The 24,287-nt window shown below is 38.7% G+C and overlaps 1 protein-coding gene across 1 annotated transcript in view; it reads right to left on the reverse strand.

Moving 5' to 3' along the window:
* Positions 1-23,762, reverse strand: part of RRM2B (ribonucleotide reductase regulatory TP53 inducible subunit M2B) — a 36,113-nt gene extending 12,351 nt beyond the window's left edge. Inside the window, exons 1-6 of the mRNA XM_058698730.1 lie at positions 23,583-23,762; positions 14,209-14,364; positions 9,489-9,605; positions 8,231-8,364; positions 7,255-7,349; positions 388-521 (exon numbers count right to left, since the gene is read on the reverse strand). Of these exons, the coding sequence (XP_058554713.1) occupies positions 388-521; positions 7,255-7,349; positions 8,231-8,364; positions 9,489-9,605; positions 14,209-14,364; positions 23,583-23,630 (684 nt within the window). The 5' untranslated portion in view covers positions 23,631-23,762. The remainder of the gene's footprint in view (positions 1-387; positions 522-7,254; positions 7,350-8,230; positions 8,365-9,488; positions 9,606-14,208; positions 14,365-23,582) is intronic.
* Between the last annotated feature and the right edge of the window lie 525 nt (positions 23,763-24,287).

Consider the following 24,287-nt stretch of genomic DNA (forward strand, 5'->3'; position numbering starts at 1 on the left):
TCAGGACAAACTATCTAACACGCACTTGAACATATGGGTTTGGAGCTCAAAAAAGAATGTCTGCGCTAAAGTTGGGGTTGTTACGAGCATCTAAATGGTAGCTGATTCCATGGAAACAGAGAAGATCAGCCAGGAGGTCATGTACAGTGAAGGAGAGAGGCCAAGGTGGGAACCTAGGATTTAATGATATTTAAGGATGAGCAGGGAAGACTGAGGAGGAACAAGAGGCAGAAGAAAAACACAATGTCTTAAAAACCAAGTAAGAAATTACTTCCTATTTTCTTTTAATTACCAGGATATGTGTCATTATAAGCATTTTCCAGGGGAAAGAAAAATAAACACCAAAAATGAATACAAATATAACTAGAAGAATACTTCCTTCCTTACTTCATCTCTGCTGATGAGTTCATTGGAAAAAGTGAGTCCAGGCATAAGACCTCTTTTCTTCAGCCAGAATATAGCAGCAAAAGATCCCGAGAAGAAAATCCCTTCTACAGCTGCAAAAGCCACCACTCTTTCCCCTGGAGACAGAAAATAGTTTTCTTTTCTGAAATATCATATACTGCAGACATTTTCAAGCTTACATATATAAAACACACATATTTTTACATATATATTTATCCCAATATCACAACTATTTTGCCAAGAAACAAAACCAACAAATTAGTGACATAGCCAAGCATGTTCAGAGGAGGAGACCCACCACCTCTACCTACTACTGGAGAAAAACACGTAGGTGTGTCGACTTCAAATCGTATGTCAGACACTGCACTCCTGTGGGTCTTGGTATCTGGACAGAGGAGATCTTTCCCTACTCAAAAAAAGAGGCAATTTATCTGTGCGCCACAAGTGCCTATGAGTGTAGTATGTACATATAAATGTGTGCATGTATTGGAAATACAGAGTAGAAGAGAAGATCTTATGACAAATGTCTCCCTCTTGACGATTGAGGGAGGGGATGTTGCTGAGGTTTTTATTTTTAGAAACCTAAGATACGTTACAGATTAGCAGTGAACATTCCAAAAAACATTGCCATGCATCTACAATAAAAAAAAAAACAGATACATCCAGCTAAAGATAACAAATATGTCTATTGGATAAAATACCCCATCATATAAGCAAAAATGCTATCTTCTGCTAAATAATAAGGCCCAATTTTCAAAGGTTACTCAATATTATGCAAGGACTTTACAGAAGCCCATCTCCTAAAAGGTCTATAATGGAACCATCTCTGTAACACTATCCCTAGGGACGGATTATAAGTCTGACCCCAGCAAATGTCACCACACTTCATATGCTCAGGAGAAATATTTATAGACATGTCTGTCTAGGGAGAAAGGTTTGGTCTATAGGACTGTGAGATAAAGGCAGGGCAGCTGAGTGCTTGAACCAACCACAGACCTGTTTCAACAATGACATCATAGCTTGTATCCCAGTACTGTCACAGGACCAAACACAGAGAGTGCGCTTAATAAACGTGTTCTGAACTGAATCAATGGAAGCTATATAAGCACTAGGTGATAAAAGACATTACCATGCCTTTTATGAAAACTGCTAAAATCTGATCCAGAATATTTATAACTGCCAGAGCAAATGTAATTGTAATATTTAATTTCCAAAAAGAAAGAGAACTTTTAATATTTCTGGCAGTCTCTAAATAGTGCTCTGGTTTGTCCTTGTTCTTTTCCCTGATTATCTTAAATAAATCAAATCAGATCAATTTTATCAAATAATTGTCTATTAGTAGCCCCAAACATCAGAAAAACTTTTAGAGTATTTTACTTATACAGACACAATTTTAAAAGTCACTTTGAAAAAAAAAACACAAAAGAAATGTAAATTAAATAAGTACTTATTGAGTATATACTGTTTAGAAGGAATTATCAAGAGAAGAATCTTTAGTGTACTATATACTAAATATTAAATGTAATAATAATCACCCTGGTCTGCTGACTCTTGAAAACAAAAATGGCTCTTTAGACCAGCTACATTTTTTAAGATGAAGATCTGTCCTTAGTTTAACATACAGATTTCTATATTTTTATCTTGCTATTAGTAAGATAATGGATTGTTACAGCTGATGCATGTTTCATTGTCATTAAGGCAATGTCATATGGATATTTAACTGTTAAGAGAACTAGACTATAACACAAACATTATGAATAAGAGGAAATCTTTATTTTAACTATTCTGTGTATTCACGTGAATACTAAAGAATGAAAATCATGACAGAAATAGTTACAGAAGGCTACTTCTCTTAAAGGATTAAGAGAAGTAAACTTGACAAATTTAGACAGATGTAAATTAAAAGATTTCCAAAATATTTATTCTAAAAGATATAACGAATATGAAGGCTTCATGATTTGTTTTAAAGATGGGAAAGTAGGATATATATTTTTTTTCTTTAGGAGGTAACTTTATTTCTGCCATATTCCCTTTAACTTTGTCTTTCAACAATTTCACTCAGAGTGTATAGTTCTTTATTATGTATGCCCTATATAATGAATGACATACAAATTTCTCTCTTCCTTCATTTCAGGAAATTCAGTTTTTTATTATACCTTTTTTTCTCTGAGTTGGCGCAAAGCTTATTCTTTAAAATGATACTCTCAATCTTTTGTTCTCAGGATTTTCTCTAAAATATGTGGAATTATAGATTTTGTTTTGAAAATCCATGTATAATTTTTGACTCCCCAAAACTTAGCTACTAATAGCTCATTGTTGAATGGAAACCTTACAGATAATAATCAATCAACACATATTTTGTGTTATATGTATTATACACTGTATTCTCACAATAAAGCTGAAGAAAATTTTATTAAGAAAATAAGGAAGAAAAATACATTTACATATACTGTATTTATTGAAAAAAATCTGTGTATAGTGGACCCACCTAAGTCAAACCCATGTTGTTCAAGGGTCAAATGAAATGTTGTTCATGGGAAATGATTCTTTTTTTTCCAAAAGTTTATACATTAGCCTATTTGCTTTTCTGATTATAGACATTTGCCCAATAGACCCTCTTTTCTTTTAAACTTTGACTCCTTTTACCCATTTCTCCTGCCCCCTAGCCCCTACTTCTTACAACCACCAATCTGTTGTATCTATGAGCTTGGATTAGTTTTTAGTTTTTTTGTTCTTAGTTTCCACATATAAGAGAGATCATGTAGTACTTGTTTTTCTCTGTCTGACTTGTTTCACTTACAATGCCTTCAGGGTCCATCCATGTTGTTGCAAATGGTGAGATTTCATTGTTTTTTTTATGGCTAAATACTGTGCCATTATTATTCATGTGTGTGTGTGTGTGTGTGTGTGTGTGTGTGTGTGTGTGTATATAATAACATATATATTATTCACACCACATTTTCTTTATCCATTTATACATTGATGGGCACTTAGGTTGTTTCCACATCTTGGCTATTATAAATAATGCTGCAATGAACATGGGGGTGCAGATTTTTTTTTGAGTTAGTGTTTTAACTTTTTTCAGATAAATACCCAGAAGAGGAATTGAATCACTGGATCATATGGTAGTTCTATTTTTCAGTTTTTGAGGAACCTCCATACCGGTTTTCCCAGTGGCTGAACAAATATACATTCCCAGCACTAGTGTACAAGGGCTCCCTTTTGTCCACATCCTCACCAACACTTCTTATCTCTTATCTTTTGATAATAAGCATTCTAACAGGTGTGAGGTGATACCATTGTGGTTTTGATTTACATATCTCTGATGATTAATGATGTTCAGCATCTTTTCATGTGTCTGTTGACCATCTGTATTTTTGGGGAAAATGTCTATTCAGATCTTCTCCTTATTTTTAATTTTTTTTTTTTTTTTTGCTATTGAGTTATCTAAGTTCTTTATATAGTTTGGATATTGGCCCCTTATCAGATATATGATTTGCAAATATTTTCTCTCATTCAGTATGTTGCTTTTTCATTTTGTTGATGGTTCCTTTGGTTGTGCAGAAGCTTTTTAGTTTGATGTAATCCCACTTGTTTATTTTTGCTTTTGTTGCCCTTGCTTTTGGCGTCAGATTCAAAATATCATCACCAAAACCTATGTCAAGGAGTTTACCACCTATGTTTTCTTTTGGGAGTTTTATGGCTTGGGGTCATACATTCACATCTTTAATCTATTTAATTTTTGTATATGGTGTAAAATAGTGATTCAGTTTATTCTTTTGCTTGTAGTTGTCCACTTTTCTCAATACCATCTTTTGAGGAGACTATCTTTTCCCAATTGTATATTCTTGGCTCCTTTGTCATCAATTAATTGGCCATATATGCATGAGTTTATTTCTGGGCTCTCTCTTCTGTTCCATTGATCTGTGTGTCTGTTTTTTTATACTGTTTTGATTACTATAGCTTTGTAAAATAGTTTAAAATCAGGGTGCATGATGCCTCCAGCTTTGTTCTTTCTCAAGATTGCTTGGCTATTTGGGATTTTCTTTGTGGTTCCACGTAAATTTCAGAATTGTTTATTCTGTTTCTTTGAAAACACCATTGGAATTTTTATAGGGATTGCACAGAATCTATAGATTGCTTTGGGTATTATGAACATTTTAGCAATATTGATTCTTCCAATCTCTGAGCATGGAATATTTTTCCATTTATTTGTGTCTTCATTTTCTTTCATCAATAGCTTATAGTTTCCAATATCCAAGTCTTCATCTCCTTTGTTAAATTTATTCCTAGGTATTCTATTCTTGTTGATGCAATTATAAATGGGATTGTTTAATTTCTTTTTCTGATAGTTCATTATTATTGTATAGAAACACAACAGACTTCTGTATATGAATTTTATATCCTGCAACTTCACTGAATCTTTTTATTAGTTCTAATAGTTTTTTGTTTGTTTGATGGAGCCTTTGGGGTTTTCTATGTATAATATCATGTCATCTGCAAACAGTGAGTTTTACTTCTTCCTTTCCAATTTGGATGCCTTTTTTTTTTCTTGCGTAATTGCTCCAACTAGGACTTCCAACACTTTGTGGAATAAAAGTGGTGAGAGTAAGCATCCTTTTCTTGTTCCTGATCTTGAGGAAAAGCTTTCAGCTTTTCGCCCTTGAGTATAATGTTAGCTGTGAGTCTGTCATGTATGGCTTTTACCATGTTGAAGTATGTTTCCTCTATACCTGCTTTTTTGAAACTTTTTATCATAAATGGATATTGAATTTTGTCAGGTGCTTTTTCTGCATCTGCACTATAGGTTTGCCTTGGGGACAAGCAATATGGAGAATTTCACTGGAGCCCTCATGTTGCTACATGGTGGCTGCTGCCCTCCTCTATTTTCTCTCTTTCTAAGTTACTTTCTTTGGTAATCATGAAATATATGCTATCTGAGAGCCTGTTCATCATTTGCCATTGGTACCTATCCATACTAATATTTTTGACGCATATTGAACACCTTGATGTTTTCCTCCTTTTTCAAAAACGTGTATTTATTTTGAGAGAGAGCAAGAAAGTGAACGGTGGAGAGAGAGAATCCCAAGCAGGCCCTGTGGTGTCAGCGCAGAGCCAGATGCAGGGCTGGATCTCACAACCACGTTATCATGACATGAGCTGAAATCAAGAGCAGGACGCTTAACTGACTGAGCCATCCAGGGGCCCCTCCTCCTTTTTTTCTTTAAAGCTGGTATTTCTTAAACCACTCATGAGAGAATCAGCTTGATATAAAATGCAGATTCCCCAGTCCTACCTGGGCCTCCTAAATCACTCTCTGGTGAGGACCAGGATTCTGCAGGGTTTTTCTACAAACTCTTGGGTGATTTTTTATGCCCATTGAGAACCATCACTTTTCTCATTCTTGAAATGAACTGAAGGCAATGCAGACATCTGTTTCTTCCCTGATATGAAACAGGCTTGCCCCATACCCTTCTCTACATTGCTGGTTCTCAACATGTGGTCCAGAGGGTCCCTGGAAATCCACACACTGAGGAGGTCTGGGGTCAAAACTATTTTCATAACATGCTAAGGCACTATTTATTTATTTTTTACTATCATTCTCTCATGAGCATACATTGGTGTTCATCCACAATAATCTAAGAAGCCTGGTAAAGTAGTGCTCCCTTTTCTAACTACCCATCTGAATAAGATTAGATTTTCTTCATAACTATACAATAAACTACAAAAATATTCTACAACAAATTGAATGTAGCAGCAGATATAATCCAGTTGTCTTCTATTAAATCAGACATTTAAAAGGTTGCAAAAATTTGGGGGGTATGAAATAGTGTTTTTTTCATAAATATGTGCTATTTATAATAAAATATAATGAGGTATTACTGTTATTTTATTTATAATAAAATATAATGGGTTATTACTGCTATTTTAAAATGATTTAATAACCCAAATTTCAATGATATAAGTTTGTTTTAATTTCTCATATGGAAATATCAACAAACCACACAAATAGATGAGTCCTCAATATCTTTTAAAAGCATAGGGGCGCCTGGGTGGCTCAGTCCGTTAAGCGTCCGACTTCGGCTCAGGTCATGATCTCGCGGTCCGGGAGTTCGAGCCCCGCGTCGGGCTCTGTGCTGACTGCTCAGAGCCTGGAGCCTGTTTCAGATTCTGTGTCTCCCTCTCTCTCTGACTCTGCCCCATTCATGCTCTGTCTCTCCCTATCTCAAAAATAAATAAACGTTAAAAAAAATTAAAAAAAATTTTTTTTAAAGCATAAAGAAATCCTGAGACCAAAAATTTTGAGACTTGCTTCCCTATATAATGAATACAACCAGAAAGTAAAGACCACCAATTATTAAATAGATGAGAATGAGAAAGGTACTTAGAGATATTCAAATAAAGTATCTGAATATTTTAATTAAATTTAATAAATATTTATTGAGCAAATACTAGGTATAGTTTTTCAGAAACTACACACTTGTTCCCTGAAAAAAATGTGAGTTTGACTTGCTTTAAATTTCTAAAATCAACATTCATGAAAGCAGAGACAAACTGTGCTTGCTATAATATTCTTATTAGATTCTATGTGACTTTTATTTACCTGTAATTATGTACTAGTATCTTAACCTTTCAACTTACAACTTATTAAACAAAATAGATAACAGCTTTAGATTATTTTATCACTGGTTCCTAAGAATTAGGAATGATTCCACGAAAGGTGCTTATGGTGACATTTGTATTCCTTTTCCATTCTGTGACTTTGATTAGTACCTGATAGTCATACCACATAGAAAGTGTTATATCAACGGAGCCAAATTTGATGATTTTTAAATTAAAGCTACTTACCAAAAGTCGATTTTCTATCTGCTATCCATCGTAGGGCCCAATCTGCTTTTTTCTTAACATATGGCATTGTTTCAATTGCATTAAATAAAAATTCCCTGTAAAAACAAAAGAATTAAGAAATTTGTTTTTCTTAATCAGAATAATTTTCATAGTTTAATCATCAATAATAATTGCAACTCGGGGCACCTGGATGGTTCAGTCAGTTGAGCAACCAACTCTTGACTTCAGCTCAGGTCATGATCCCAGGGTCGAGGGATTAAGCCTTAAAACGAAACTAAAATTCAAATTAGTGGTTTGGATCTGTGCTGATACAAAATTGGCTAAAGTCAATATTCAACTTGTAGAAAGATTATGCTAATAAACAATTTTTTAAATATAATACTCAAAGATGAACTGGTTTTCTACCGGCTTTTTTTTTTTTAATGTCTACTTATTTTTGAGATAGAGAGTGTCACCAGGGGAGGGGCAGAGAGAGAGGGGGACAGAGGATCCAAAGCAGGCTCTGTACTGACAGCAGCAAGCCAGACATGGGGCTCAAACTCATGAATTGTGAGATCAACTGACTATGCCACCCAGGCGCCCCTATACAAGTTTTTTTTTTTTTTTTTTCAAACTCAACACATTATTAAACGATAGAAAACATTTGAATAATCTTTCCCTAACATTTAGTTTTGGAGTAAATTCTGCCTTTTTTTTTTTTTTTTTTTGAGAGAGGGAGAGAGAGCAAGAGTGCTCATGCAAACAGAGGAGATGGGCAGAAGGAGAGAGAGACAGACAGACAGAGAGAGAATCCCAAGCAGGCCCTATGCTCAGTGCAGAGCCTGACAGGGGGCTTGATCCCAGGACTCTGAGATCATGACCTGAGCCAAAATCAAGAGTCAGAAGCTCAACCGAATGAGCCACCTGGATGCCCCAATTCTGCTCTTAACATAAGCAATAGCATAAACCTTTGTAAATAAAATCCCAGTGGTAATACCTTTTCTTGGGATCTCTGATGTATGTGTCTATTAGCAAACTGTACATCTCTGAGTGAACATTCTCGATGAGAATTTGAAAGCCATAGAAACAGCGAGCTTCTGGAACCTGAACCTCCTGACTAAAGCGCTCCACCTATGAAAATAAGGGAAACATATATATCCAATTCTGTGGGCTCTCATTAAACATTGCAAATCAGAATCTGGACATCATAATTATCACTTAAGAATTATGTCATGCCATGAACAGGTTAGACAGAACTTATAGATTATTTTAAGCAGTATTGTTTATCTATCAACCCTCCACAATAAATTAGTTGCATAATGTATTTTTTCAAATTATTTTATGCACATATACAAATGATTCAGACCTATATCTTTTATTATCTATTTTGCTCACTTAATACTATGCACAATTTGCCAAAGCATTAAATATTCTAAAATATTTTCTTAATATGAAATTTATTGTCAAATTGGTTTCCATACAACACCCAGTGCTCATCCCAACAGGTGCCCTCCTCAATGCCCATCACCCACTTTTCCCTCCCTCCCACCCCCCATCAACCCTCAGTTTATTCCCAGTTTTTAAGAGTCTCTTATGGTTTGCCTCCCTCCCTCTCTTTTTTTTTTCCTTCCCCTCCCCATGGTCTTCTGTTAAGTTTCTCAGGATCCAGTTACATCATGTATTCTTAAGTAATTAAATGAACTGATCTATTAAGTAGAGATACTCCCTATAGCCAAGTACATTGTAGAACATCGAAAGTAAATACTTTGCTTTGTAAAACTGACCTTAAGTCTTTTTGTTTTCACCAACAGCAGATAGATTGAACAAAACCCCTTCTAATTCATGATGAAAGTTTGTATCTTTCTAATTCTCTTTAACAAGAAAGCATGCCTCCTGGCCAACCAGAATACAAGTTTAAACAAGGGGAACCAGAATGTAGAGCTCAATTACACAGTTCTAGAAAGGTTATTAAGGTGCAGGCTCTCTATTAAGGTTACTATCTAAGGGTAAAAATCAAACTCATGTCTATGCATTGTAAGTAGTTTTGATTGGCACAATATGCTTGATTTCATGATATTCTGCTGGTCAAATGGGAGAAATGTATCCTTTTCTCTGACACTTCATCAGAAAAACATTTCTGAGAGTTAAGCTACATCTACTTAATTTCCTAGACATTATTTTTCAGGCTCAGACTGTTTTACCACCATTATCATGATTTAGCTTCTGAATGGAAACAAATAAAACAAAAACCTTACCAAATTTTCATTCACAATGCCATCACTGGCTGCAAAAAAGGCTAATATGTGAGAGATAAAATACTTCTCATCAGATTTAAGCTTGTTCCAGTGAGGGAGATCCTTTGATAAGTCAACCTGGAAATAAAAAAGATTTTCAAGAATTTTAACTTGGTGTTTAATTCTTCTCAAAGTGTTTAGAGAACTAACTTTCTTTTTTTTTTTTTTTTTTTTTTAACATTTATTTATTTTTGAGACAGAGAGAGACAGAGCATGAACGGGGGAGGGGCAGAGAGAGAGGGAGACACAGAATCGGAAACGGGCTCCAGGCTCTGAGCAGTCAGCACAGAGCCCGACGCGGGGCTCGAACTCACGGACCGCGAGATCGTGACCTGAGCCGAAGTCGGACGCTTAACCGACTGAGCCACCCAGGCGCCCCTTAGAGAACTAACTTTCATCTCAAAGTTCGGGAGAGACATCTCAGTAGCAATAAAATTTGAAAAAGGAAAAAAAATGTTAACATAACTGCTATAGACTGAATGTTTGCGTTCCCCCACCAAATTCATATATTTGAAACTAATGCCCAGTGTGATGGTATTTGGAGGTGAAGTCTTGGGCGGTGGTTAGGTCATGAGTGGGGAGCTCTCATGAATGGGATTAGTGCCCTTATAAAAAAACTCCCCAGAGAGCTTCCGCACCTCCTCTGCTATGTGAAACACAGAAAGTAAACAGTTATCTCTGAACCAGGGACTGAGACCTCACTAGGTACCAAATCTTCCAGAGACTTGATCTTGGAATTCCCAGCCTCCAGAACTGAGAAACAAAATTCTGTTGTTTGTAAGCCATCCAGTCTAATGTATTATTATAGCAACCCAAACCAACGAGACTATTACAAAGGAACACAATAAAAGCATTATGAAGGACTCTATATTCTGACTTAGAAACTGGCCAGGATATTCTTTCAAAGTATTAAAATTAGCATAACTATCGTCACCACAAAAAAGAAACGGTAATTATTGCACAGGATGCAGGTGTTAGCTAACATATTTTGCAATATATGTGTATCAAATCAGTATGTTGTACACCTTAAACTTACACAATATTTTAGGTAAATTATATCTCAATAAATCTAGGGACAAAAACAATCTAGTGGCTCTAGAAAAAATGAAGGAAGGGCCAAAGGGGGGAAAGAGATTAAAAACTGATCAAGAAGGAACTGAGGCAGGGACATCTGGGTGGCTCAGTTGGTTAAGCGTCCAACTTCAGCTCAGGTCATGATCTCGCGGTTCATGAGTTTGAGCCCCATGATGGGCTCTGTGCTGGCAGCTCAGAGCCTGGAGCCTGCTTCGGATTCTGTCTCCTTTTCTCTTTCCCCTTCCCCTGCTTGCTCTCTGTCTCTCTCTCGAAAATAAACAAACATTTAAAAATTAAAAAAAAAAAAAAAAGGAACTGAGGCAGAATAAACTAATGACTTTCAGCTGCCATTGCTTTAACATGGTATATAATACTTACTGTAGTGTTAGATTAACTACCTCATAAGCAATAGTAGCTGCTACTTTACTGGCAGCTAATCTACTTTTATACCCAGAAAGTAATGCCAGGCATGTAACGACCCAGGTTTTAAAGTTATTTACAGGTATGGCTTCCTCTGGGAATAGAAATATTTCTGAAAATGCTTATTAGAACTAGTCCTTGCAGTTAATAGAGGAAGGCACTCTAGAGTTTGATGGACTCTATAATGTAAAATAGGATTTAAATGTACCTTGTAGATATTATTTTGTCTTAGGAAGATCTCTGAAGTATTTTTCACAATAACTTCATAAACATTTGAAATATATAACTGTCCTTTGTCCTCCTTTTATTTATTCTTACAAAGCCCTAATCTCTTTCACCATTCCAAAAAGGATTAATGCTTCATTATTTGTGTTCTTTTTTGAAATCTTTTTCCTGTTACTTTATTCTTTAAATGTTTACTTAGCACCTACAACATGCCGGACACTGTAAAAAGTGTTAGAGATACAATGCTTGTGTGTGTGTGTGTGTGTGTGTGTGTGTATGTGTGTGTGGGGGGGGGGGGGGGGGATATGTTGTATATATCTTTTAAAACATGCAAGCTAATAACCAGATCCTATTCTCTTAAGAGTTCAACTCAGGATTAACTTAAGGGTACCTTCTTAGTTTTTGTGTATTCTACTCCTGATATTAAATTTTAATACTATAATATGCTCACTCTTAAACATTAAACTTACCCCTTCAAACACTCAACTTCAAATAGTCTTATAAATTTCACTTATTCTCAATTTCACTATCTAAATACTGATCCTAAACTACTCGTTATTAGAACTGCCTGGTAGCTTTAAAAGAAAAAATCCAAAACCCTAGACCTTTTACTTCTGAATCAAGATTTCTGATGATCAGACATATTTAGGAATAATCCTAAACTACAGATAACACAATGACTAAATTGGAACTAACATAATATGTTTGAAGGAAAAATATGTGGAACTAAATGTGTCTTACTTCCTTTTAAAAAGGGTATTTAGGGGCACCTGGGTGGCTCAGTCAGTTAAGTGTCTGACTTCAACCCAGGTCATGATCTTACAATTCATGAGTTCGAGCCCCACGTCAAGCTCTGTGCTGACAGCTCAGAGCCTGGAGCCTGTTTCAGATTCTGTGTCTCCTTCTGTCTCTGCCCCTGCCCCACTCATGCTCTCTCTCTCTCTCAAAAATGAAAATAAACTTAAAAAAAAAATTTTAATGGGTATTTAAATCTTCCTATAAACTTCCTATAAAATATGTACCAACCTATGTATTTTAATTTTTTAAATTAGTATTTCTTAGTCATAATACAACATGTATTATATTTGCTAAAAGATGCAAGTAATTTTCAAATGAATTCTGAGAAACCCAAGTATCACAAGTAGCTTTTTAACATGACGAGTGAAAAAGCCACCTGTGTACTCCATTTGTTCAGTTAACCATATCTAACAAAACACCTCCTAAAAACGACAGTTAGAAACAATCAGACGTGCCAAGCAGTATGACCCAATTTGAAAATACTGGGGTTTTATTTTGTTTCAGATTTTTGCTCTGTATGTTAATTATAATATAACAAAGATATTAACGATATAACACAGATGGATAAGTGGGTAAAATTAGTGTAATAGAAGCTTCAACAATTCATGCCTTCTGATTTTCCAATGAGGACTGTGAGAAGTTAACCAATGTTCCCGGTTCCACAGCTAATAAGTGGTAGAGTCAGGATTGGTACCTAAGCAGTTTGGCTCCAGAGCCTGCATTCTTTCTTTTCTTTTCTTTCTCTTTCTTTCTTTCTTTCTTTCTTTCTTTCTTTCTTTCTTTCTTTCTTTCTTTCTTTCTTTCTTTCTTTCTTTCTTTCGAGAGAGCGAGCAAGTGAGTGAAGGGCAAAGAGAGAATCCATGGGGGCCAGAGAGAGAGAGGGAGGGAAAGAGTGACCCACCCAAAGCAGGGCTCAAGCTCACCGGATGCGGGACTCAAACCCACAAACCATGAGATCATGACCTGAGCTGAAGTCAGACGTTTAACCAACTGAGCCATCTGGGCGCCCCCAGAGCTTCGATTCTTAACAGTGCATGTTTACATGTGTGAAATCAATCTTCTGAAAAATAGACAAATGGATATATTTAGATAGATTTGGATCTATTTATATAGATAAATACACACGTACACAACAGAGCAAGTATGCAAGTATCATCCATTATATTCAGAGAGGAACATAATGACTATTTGTGTGTTCAAACTATGGAGCGACCACTTACATGACCACCTGTCCTTACCAAACCAGCAAGGATTCTAATTTATTGTTTTCAACTCTTTTTCTAGACAGAAAATGCCCCTAACATACAGCATTCTACAGCCACCCTGTCTGTTGGAGCAGCAGCACCAGGTTTGATGTGGCTGAAGGCGGGGCCAGACTGGGAGGAGCTCCAGCTGACAGCTCAGAAGGGAGAGCACTGCCTTAGTGGTCAGATTCCCTGGCACAGCTCTTTCTGCACAATCAGGTAAGTCTCTCAATGGAAAGCAGGGTCTCTAAGGCTTTCACTGCCATTTTTTGGCTGTGGTGAATTTTTTTTATTCTGCTGGCCAGAAATAAAGACTAGTTTTATTTGGTCATAGCAAATCAAAAGTCTCTTTAAAAATAGAAAATGTTTAGGGCACCTGGGTGGCTTAGTCCGTTAAGCATCTGACTCTTGATTTGGGCTCCTGTCATGATCCCAGGGTCGTGGGATAGAGCCTCAGGTTGGGCTCTGTGCTGGGCGTGGAGCCTGCTTAAAATTCTCTCTCTCTCTCTCTCTCTCTCTCTCTCTCTCTCTCTCTCTCTCTCTCTCTCTGTGTGTGTGTGTGTGTGTGTGTGTGTGTCTTTCTCCTCTCCCACCCCCTCCCCCCCAATGTTCTCTCTCAAATAAAAATAAAATAATTAATTAAAAAAATAGAAAATGTTCTAAAATATATTGAAAGTAAAAGCCTGGGAGACTGAGGCCACTTTTGCAGCAGGAAACATGTTTACAGGCATAGACGGCAGTCTAAACATAAAACATTGGAGAACACTGTTATTTAGTTTCAGCAATTTCAAACATTATCTTAAACAACTGATCTTATCCAACATATCTTACAATATAAGTTAACATTTTTCAACATCCTATGACAGAAGATATGAACACTGCACTAGAATATGACTGCTGTCAAAGGTAATGCCACTTACCTCTTCTGCTGTCCAGAAGGATGCCTGTGCCTTTTTATACATTTTCCAAATGTCAGGGTACTGGATTGGAAAGATGACAAATCGGCGAGAACTCTTTCGTAGGAGTGGCTCTTCATTTGATTTCACTTCATTTTCATTGGAATCTGAAGACAACCTCTTTGGAAAATAAAATACACACATTCTGTGTAGACATTACCTCTTTATACATATCTAAACACCAGTTTGGGGGAATTAAACAGACAGCACAGGTTGAGGAGTCTGCCTGGGCTGAATCCTTGCTGTTATCTGGTACCTGGTTAATAGTGTTTGGTTAGTTCTGTGACCATCGAAAGTTGCTTAACTTCTCTGAGCCCTGGTTTTTTCCTTATCAGTAAAATAACACTTAACTCGCAGGTTAATCTTAATGGTTAAAAGTGCTTTAAACCAACCCTGGTGCATAAGGAGCACTCAGCAAAATTGTCATTATTGCAACTTTAAGGATAAGCACAAAACTAGATCCCTAAGTGTCATGGTGGGCAAATCTTTAAGTCTGTGCACAAAATGTCCCTTCAGTGCCTTTCTCAGAGATAGGATGCTGGCATGAATAGGCTACTATCATAAGCTACTTTCTTATTTTAATGTTTTTTTTCCCTAATCTGAACTGAAATATTAGAATACTTAACTGAAAACTCCTTACCAACAATTTATCAACCTTTGTTCATCTGAACCTTCCCATTTACCAATTAGTTATTACTATTTGCTTGTTAACGTTACCACAGATGGTCTTACTGTGGGCTGGCTCAAAGCGTTGTAGAATTGAGTGAGAAGCACACACCTATATACATACAACTTGGGAATGATGGCATTCCGAGGGGACAGTGCCAGGTTTTTGTTTTTGTTTGTTTTTGTTTTTTTAACAGTCAGCAAGATTATCAGAAGAGTTGTGCCTTGCATGAGAATGAATATATACAAAGTACATACAAATGGGGTAAAAAATAGATAAATCAAGATTATTGGGATACATTTCTATTCCAGACTCCTAATTCAAACTGTCTCTTTTTCTCCAGTGCCAGGCCCATCATGTTCCTTCATCCTTTTCATTGCTTCCACCAACCACAACTCTCCGAAGCAAGTGTACTCTCACAGATGAAACTAAAGCAAAGCAAGATGAGAGAAAGGCTCAAAATTGAAGCCTGAGGCTATTCCAATACAGGTAGGGCTTATACACTGCACACATACTGCCACTATAGTGTATATAGACTCATATTTTGTGTTTTTTTTGTTTTTTCTGCTCTTATTTTTTAGACTGTCTTATTTCATAACTACTTATTTGAAGGTGTAGGCTTCCCCAGATAAAGCACTTGAGCCCTGGGGAGTAGAAAGCAGTTTTTATTTATTGTGGTGTTCCCAGAGTACTGTGTCAAGCATAACATCAATACACATTAGCTAAGTAAGTGAAGGGGCTGCTAATTTCTCTTTATCCTGTACTCAAATCACTGGATACCTTTAGAATTTAATTTAACATAAGACCACAAGACATCAGTGAGATACCCTAACAACCACTCAAACCAAGCCTTTTCTGAGTACTCCCACATTTCCTTCCCCCCAGGCCCCTAAAGGGGGGATTTGGTCCCCCACACGGCACATAGTTCACTGTAATTTAATTCCTTATTATTCGTCTGTAGTCTCCTCTAGACTAGGCTTCTCGAGAGTAAAAACTAACTTTACTCTTGTGGAATCCCTAGAACCTAGCACAGTACCTGGGGTTTAGTTGATATTCATTCCCCAAATATTCAAGCAAATTTTTAAAATGGAAGTCGTTTTTTGTTTGTGTCGCTTTTATATATTTTGTCACTGGGGTACAGGTATATATTTGGAGCTGGAATTCTTTACCTTCAGTGTATTTGCTATGTGAACCATCATAAGCAGTAACCATTTAGCAGCGAAGCACTCTGGCCCTGAAAGTTTTTAAATGCTGATTAATTGATCAATGTCAGAATCTTTGAAAACGGCATAAGACTAGCACCTTTAAATTGGAATGAAAGTCACTTTTGAACATATATTCTTCCTGTTCCGTTCTGATAATTTGTGAATTGTTAAGAGAAGTAGTTGGATTAGGAAGGCATTATGAAAGAGTTTGCAGTATGAAGAGAGGAGGGTTTAATCAACATAAACCTCTGAATTGGACTAGAAATGACACATTACTTATTTCCATGATCCTTAAAAAAACCCACACACACTTTAATACGATGTCAGGAGGGGCATACATCCCAGAGGTCTAGGTTTTCTAGAATATCCTCTATGGACCTAAGAATTTTACAAGAGAAAGCAATGTGAAAAAAAGTCATGATGGCATGTACTTTCTAAATCTAGACCTTACCGTATGTGTGGGACAATAGAAGGAGAAGAAACCAGAAAAAAAAAAAAAGCAGAAAACACTTCCCGATGACTTTCTAAATACGTTCTAAAGAACTCTGGGGGCGCCTGGGTGGCGCAGTCGGTTAAGCGTCCGACTTCAGCCAGGTCACGATCTCGTGGTCCGTGAGTTCGAGCCCCGCGTCAGGCTGTGGGCCGATGGCTCGGAGCCTGGAGCCTGTTTCCGATTCTGTGTCTCCCTCTCTCTCTGCCCCTCCCCCGTTCATGCTCTGTCTCTCTCTGTCCCAAAAATAAATAAAAAACGTTGAAAAAATTAAAAAAAAAAAAAAAAGAACTCTGGGTCCCTCTAATGTCACAAATGCTAGATTAAAATTTCATTATGAAATATTTTTTACTACAATTTTAACAGGTTAAAACACAACAGATGTTCTCTATATACAGAAAGAATGCCACGAATGCATGCACTTGTGTTTCCAGGTTGTCATTTTTCTTTCCTTTTTTGGGCGGGGAGGGGGAGAGACCTCAGATAAAAGTTTCTCTAGCCATCTCTGCTTAACTAAAGAACACACGAGATTAAGAGACGGGCAGTTTAAAAAAACAACAAAAACAAACAAACAGAATCTGTAATCATTTGTATTTTGTTTTACAAAAATCATTTGTATTTGTGATTTAGAGTGAATCTAGATTTTTTTCAAAACCAAACAAAAAGGATAAAACAATAGTACAATAATAATAATAAAACAGTAGAAGCCCTTTTATGCAAAGTGATCCAAACTGGCAGTTAGAAATTGGCTAAAGGAAGGAATCATAAGAAAATGATATATGCCTTAAAGTATTTAACTTAAAACATGTAATTTACATTTACTTACTCATTTTCTGCTATAAAGTCAAAGCTTTTTGTTGTTGTCAATTTGGCTCACTGATTGGACTCCCGAGTCTTTCTGACATAAACATGATATAACACATCATTTACACTTTCTAGTTTTAACATACTTAAGGTGGAACACTGAGTGCAGAGTCCTTATCTCTTGTAGGATTCCCTCCCAATCTTTTTATACTTGTCTTGCTTACATCTCTTCTACAGAATTTGTTTTTAATGAGTCATCTTCACTGAGTTCTCCATAGCTTCCAATTTAAGTTTTCACAGAAACAACTTCCTTCTCATTCTCATAGTTTACACATTTAATTAAATTATAATAATTACAATGCAAATACAATAGGTATTATAAATGAGATTGGAAACAAGACAACTGATTTGGTAAGGTATAACTCAACCAGTGGGAACAGAAGTATGTGGGTGCATCAGAGAAGAATCTACTACTCTTACATTTTAAAGCCAGTGGCTATCCACTTATTTTATAGGGTTGGTAAATCCACAAGACTGACTAGTAGTAAATTGATTAAGAAAACTTTGATAAGGGGCCCCTGGGTGGCTCAGTTGGTTGAGCATCCGACTTCGGCTCGGGTCATGATCTCACGTGTGGTTTGTGAGTTTGAGCCCTGCATTGGGCTTTCTGCTGTCAACACAGAGCCTGCTTCAGATCCTCTGTCTCCCTCTCTCTCTGCCCCTCTCCTGCTCGCCTGTGATCTCTCTCTAAAATAAATAAAAACTTAAAAAAAAAAAACACAATTTGTGATAAATATGCAAAGAAATTGTTTGCTAAGTTTGATATAAATCTTCACTTACCATCTGTACCCCAATTCAAAATGATGGGTTCATCAAAACAGCCTCACTATTCTATTAATTGATTTTATAAGTAATGTTCTATACATTAACTTAAGTAAAATTACACTAATAAAACAAAGGTGGATTTTATCTATTAGTGTTGGGCTTACAATTTTGTTTGGAAAATACGGTCAGGTATTAAAGCCATGGGAAGAGGGCTGTCAGTGTAAATATATATGAATTTTGCCACAGTGGTTTTTCTATAGTCATTTTGATACAACTGTTTTGACACTTTCTTTTTTACCTCAAAGTCATCATTCTGCTGAAATGAAACAAGCAAAAAATTTTAACTTTTCACTTTTAAAATATATACTTTGTCTCTAAGCTTTATCTGAAGTTAAGGTAGGTATGTATTTTGCATGTTAAATGGCTATTAAGATGCTGGTTTTCAAAAAATGTTGAAAGTGTTCTGTTTTGATATATAACGCTTTAGCATCTGGCCTCTATCACATAGACTATTAGGAGACTTAGAAAGTTTCTAAATCCTTTTTTTTTTTTTTAATGTTTACTTATTGTTGGGGTGGGGAGGGGCAGAGAAAGAGGAAGACACAGAATCTGAAGCAGGCTCCAGGCTCTGAGCTGTTAGCACAGAGCCTGACGTGGGGCTTGAACTCAAGAACCGTGAGATCATGACCTGAGCCAAAGTCAGACGCTCAACTGACTAAGCCACCCAGGTGCCCCAAGACTTAGAAAGTTTTTAATTAGACAAGAGGCATAATCAGATCCGTCTTTTAAGATCACTTTTCCGGAAATGTGATCATATTAGAAGAGAAATTGCAGGTGGAGAGAACAATTTAAAGATTATTACCCTACCCATATCCTGCCTGAACTAGGGTACCAGCAGTAGAAACACAAAAGAAGACTGCTTTAAGAGACAGTCAGTGGGAATGCAAGCTGGTGTAGCCACTCTGGAAAACAGTATGGAGGTTCCTCAAAAAACTAAAAACAGAACTACCCTAGGACCCAGCCATTGCACTACCAGGCATTTATCCACGGGATACAGGTGTGCTGTTTCGAAGGGACACAGGCACCCCCATGTTTATAGCAGCACTATCAACAATAGCCAAAGTATGGAAAGAGCCCAAATGTCCATCGATGGATGAATGGATAAAGAAGGTGTGGTATATACATACAATGGAGTATTACTCGGCAATCAAAAAGAATGAAATCTTGCCATTTGCAACTACGTGGATGGAACTGGAGGGTATTATGCTAAGTGAAATTAGTCAGTCAGAGAAAGACAAAAATCCTAAGACTTCACTCATATAAGGACTTTAAGAGAAAAAACAGATGAACATAAGGGAAGGGAAACAAAAATAATATAAAAACAGGGAGGGGGGACAAAACAGAAGAGACTCACACATATGGAGAACAAACTGAGGGTTACTGGAGGGGTTGTGGGAGGCGGGATGGGCTAAATGGGTAAGGGGCCCTAAGGAATCTACTCCTGAAATCATTGTTGCACTATATGCTAATTTGGATGTAATTTTAAAAAATAAAAAATAAAATTAAAAAACAAACAAACAAAAGAGACAGTCAGAAGTATAATTAATCATTCTTGTTAAAATTTTGGATTTTAGGTAACAGGATAAGGAAGAGTTGAAGATGCCCTTGATGGGTCCAGCAACTGGATGATCATAACAAGAAATGAGAGACAGAGAAAGTGTTCAGCATCTGGAGAATAACTGAATAAATCAGACAAAAACAGTTGCTTCTCACATTAGATTTTTTTTTTTAATTTTTTTAACATTTTATTTATTTTTCAGACAGGGAGAGACAGAGCATGAACAGGGGAGGGTCAGAGAGAGGGAGACACAGAATCTGAAACAGGCTCCAGGCTCCGAGCCATCAGCCCAGAGCCTGACGCGGGGCTCGAACTCACGGACCGCGAGATCGTGACCTGGCTGAAGTCGGACGCTTAACCGACTGCGCCACCCAGGCGCCCCAATGTGTTTGTAACTCTTTATTGTTGTTATGGCTCGGGTCTGTGGAGGAGTTCATTCAAATTAAGCTTTTGTTAAACATCTAATGTGATGGGGCGCCTGGGTGGCTCAGTCGGTTAAGCGGCCGACTTCGGCTCAGGTCATGATCTCGCCGTCCGCGAGTTCGAGCCCCGCGTCTGGCTCTGTGCTGATGGCTCGGAGCCTGGAGCCTGTTTCCGGTTCTGTGTCTCCCTCTCTCTCTGCCCCTCCCCCGTTCATGCTATGTCTCTCTCTGTCCCAAAAATAAATAAAAAACGTTGAAAAAAAAAAAATTAAAAAAAAAAAAAAAAGAGTTACAAACACAGTAGTTTTTAAAAGGTCAACTTGGTCAATAAAAAACATAATTTGTTCAATTTGAAGATATCCAGAAGGCAACTAAAAATATAACACTGCGGCAGAGGAGTGGTGGTGACCTATCCCATTAGTAGTCACCAAAGGGATTATCCTGGGAGAACATCTAGAGAAGCAGCATGGCTGAGGATACTGCCTAGAAAACGCAGACATTGAAAGGACAGATGGAAGAGGAGCCAGCTGGGATTAAAAGTGGCTGAGACGAATGTAGGACAATCAAAAGCAAAGACAGAAGTGATCTGATTTGGCTAAAGCCATGCTCTGTCAACAGATGAAACAGAGAACTGTAAAGGATCCACACTCTGGATATCAATCAGGTTAAGAGGTTAGGAATTAATTGTGTGGGCCAAAGATTTTCGAACATCTGGGGGACTGAGAGGTTCATATTCCAACTCTCACCACTTGCTCTCTAGCCCCCAGGGACTGGCATTCATTGTGGGGCAGTTTGAAAATCATTCCTGTGGGTGGTCATGGAGAGTTTCTGAATATAAATTAACATGAATAGGAGTGGCATGAGGAGGATTCATTGGATACCTATGTGCAGAATGAGCTGGAAAAGAAAAAAAAAAAAACCCTAGATGTTGGTAGCAACTATGGTATTGATCTCAAAGGTGTAAATGGCAGCCTGAGTTAAGATGAGGTGGTTAGCATGAAAAAGCTGCTTATAAGGGCTTTGCCAGCCTAAGGGATTGGGCATTTTTGATGCGAATCGGGACCCTCTCAAGAATTTTTACTTGGGAGGAGTGACATAGAGGCACTGGTTTAGTGAAGGATTAATTTAGTAATGGTTGAAAAAAAAAAAAAGATTAAACAGTGGGTAAGACTGAAGGTAGACAATTTGTTGTAGCTGCACAGGTATGAAGTGATAAAACCCTGAAATGAAGTGATAAAACCCCGAAATAAAGTTCCACACGGGCATTCCTTGGCAACATTCTATGGTCTCATCCAGAATGGTGACCCTAGTTCCTGCCTGCCTTAGTTTCTGGTCACTTCATCACAACAGGACATGCCAGGGCAGATTCCCCAGCTAGTCCTCACCATTCACTGGTCTAGGCTGGCATGCTATCAGGCCCCTCCCTCCCAAACAGCCCCAATCCCACCACTTTCACTTGTTTGCCTTGGCCTGGAGAAGATTGAGTGAAGACAACCATTTGGATGCTGATGTAGTCATATACTATTTGTATTTGCCCAGGTGTCACTTTCATTTTCATTTTTCTATTCCCACCAGATCTGACAAAACAGAATACTGGCCCACAAGCAAGAACTTGGTTTTAAGCCCTGCTCCACTATTCAGTCATATGGTCCTGGGTATGTCGTTTACCTTTTCTGGCCTAAACTTTCTTACCTTGAAAACAGTACTATCAATTGGATTAATGATAGTTCACTTTGAGAAATTGATGAAAGCCAAGGACCTCTTTCTCAGGAGATTCATATATGCACATACAAAATCTATAAACTCCAGGAGATTGATTCATAAACCCCCTGCAAGCCCATCTATGAATGCTTTAAGGCAGTGTTTCTTAAAATATGTGAACCAGAATCACCTGAAGTACTTGTTAAAAATGCAGGCCCAAATCCATCCTAAGAGATTTTGATTTACTGTGTCTGGAATGCAGGCCCTGTAGTTTATACTTTTTACAACTCCAGTTGATTCTAATGCAGGTGGCCCATGCTACACCATCATATCTAGAGAAACAAAGTGCTTAAGGCATCCCGGCATCTCAAGTTAAAAACTTTTGGACCAGATGCTCACTAGAATTCATTCCAGAGCTAAAGTTCTGCTTCTGTCTTTGTGGGCCTGTGTCATTGAGAAAGGGATAATAAACAAAAGTTAACGTCTAGGTCTTAAGTCTGAATCATTGCTGGTGCCATTAACACAAAAAGAAAACTCTGAATTGTCCTTTTGGAGTGGGGCTATTGGTACTCAATGTATTTGTTTCAAAGGGACAAGAAAGAGTTTAAGGAATATTTACAAGTTGTGAATTAGTTACTAAGTGTTTACAAAATCAAAATCAAATAAAATAAAACCCCAAATCGGGACTCTACAACTTTCTAAAGAAATGTAGGGCGAAGTATGAGTCTCTGTAAGCTGAAACTTGAAGATACCACACACAGCAACAGGTTCAAGATAAATGCAAAAAGTATTTCTCTTGGACACAAATGGTTTACAAGTATTTGTAAAGTAACAGGGTACAAAAATTATAAAGCAACAATTTTAACTACCCTACAACAGTCTAATAAATTGATTTACTGTTATTATGCACTTTTATTATAGAAGCAGAAGATAAACATGTTAACTTAGGTTTTGTGAGGGACCCACAATTTCCCTGGCACTTTGCATAAAGCCTTTTAATCCTCTGTGAGAGAAGTATCACTTCCACTGTATAAATGGAAAGTGACACCTCATAGAGTCACAGCTAGTTAAGTGGCCCAGTCTGAGCAAATCTGGCCTCCTAACCTGAGGTTTTTCATTGTGAGGATTTCGCGTCGCCCTTCTACCTATCATCACCACCCCATCCACCTGTGTCAATTTCTGCATGCGTCCTCCCACTCCTTTTAACCATACCAGAGATGGGATGCATTTCTCCAGTAGATCTACCTGTCTTCGTTCCTTGCCTGGGTTTCCTTAGCCAGGGCTCCAGGCATGCAAGGATTGGGGGGAGGGGCTCCTCGGCCCGGCCTGAAACATCAGAGCGTTGCCCTTGGCTGGCTCCGGAGCAGAGCAGCGGAGCAGAAACCCGGCTCCCTCGTCACTCCTCCCCTGGGACGGCCTCCCGGGAACTCACAACCACGAAACCAGGCTGCGGCGAGGGCTCGCGGCCGGGCCGGCACCGGATTGCCGACCACAATGGGTAAAATTTCCTACAGCTGTCCTGCACCTTGCAGGTCCCCGCTGCAATTTGCAACCTAAAGGCCAGGCGTGACTGTGGGGCGGGACAGGGAACGGCAGCAACATTTACCTCACCCAGCTCGGGCCTGGCCGCTTCCGGCCTTTCCGGGTCACCCATCGCGCAGATTCCGCCAGAGCTACGGGAGCTGAAGGAACCAAGAGCAGCGGACCACCTCCAACTCTGACAGGACCCAGGTGGCCCACTGGCCCACTGAGCCCGCCCCGCCTCCTGCTGCACAGACCCCTCCCACTCCCGTCGGCTCCGCTTTCTCGCCGGCCGATTGAACAACTCCCCCCTGCACCCGCCTGGCCCGGCCTCCCGGCCTCAGGGACCCGCCTACTCCGGCCGGCCCCGCCTCTCGCTTGCGGCCTGCGGACATCTCTCGGCCTCGACCAACCCCGCACCAACCGTTGCGCGGACCCCGCCTCCCGCCTGCCCAGTGAGGGACTCCCAGCGCCTGCCGTCCCCGCCTCCCCCGTCTCGAGGCCCCGCCCGCTCCAGGAGGCCCCGCCCACCGACCTCCCGGCTCCGCCTCCCGCCGGCCCCCAGCAGAACCAGCCCGGAACCCGCGGGCCTCGCCTACTCGCTCGCGGCGTGAGGGATTCGGCCTGCGGCTTTCGGCCCCGCCCGCCTGGCGGGGTCCGGGCTCTACTCCCTGGTCCCGGAGGTGCCCGGACGCGCCTGGTTTACCTCTCCCGGTCCGGATTCTCCAGCTAGCTCTCGCCTTGCCTCAGAAACACGGTATGTCGCGCTAAATCGGCCTGTCCTGAGAGA

The sequence above is a fragment of the Neofelis nebulosa genome, chromosome 14 (assembly GCF_028018385.1).
Source record: "Neofelis nebulosa isolate mNeoNeb1 chromosome 14, mNeoNeb1.pri, whole genome shotgun sequence".
NCBI lineage: Eukaryota > Metazoa > Chordata > Mammalia > Carnivora > Felidae > Neofelis > Neofelis nebulosa.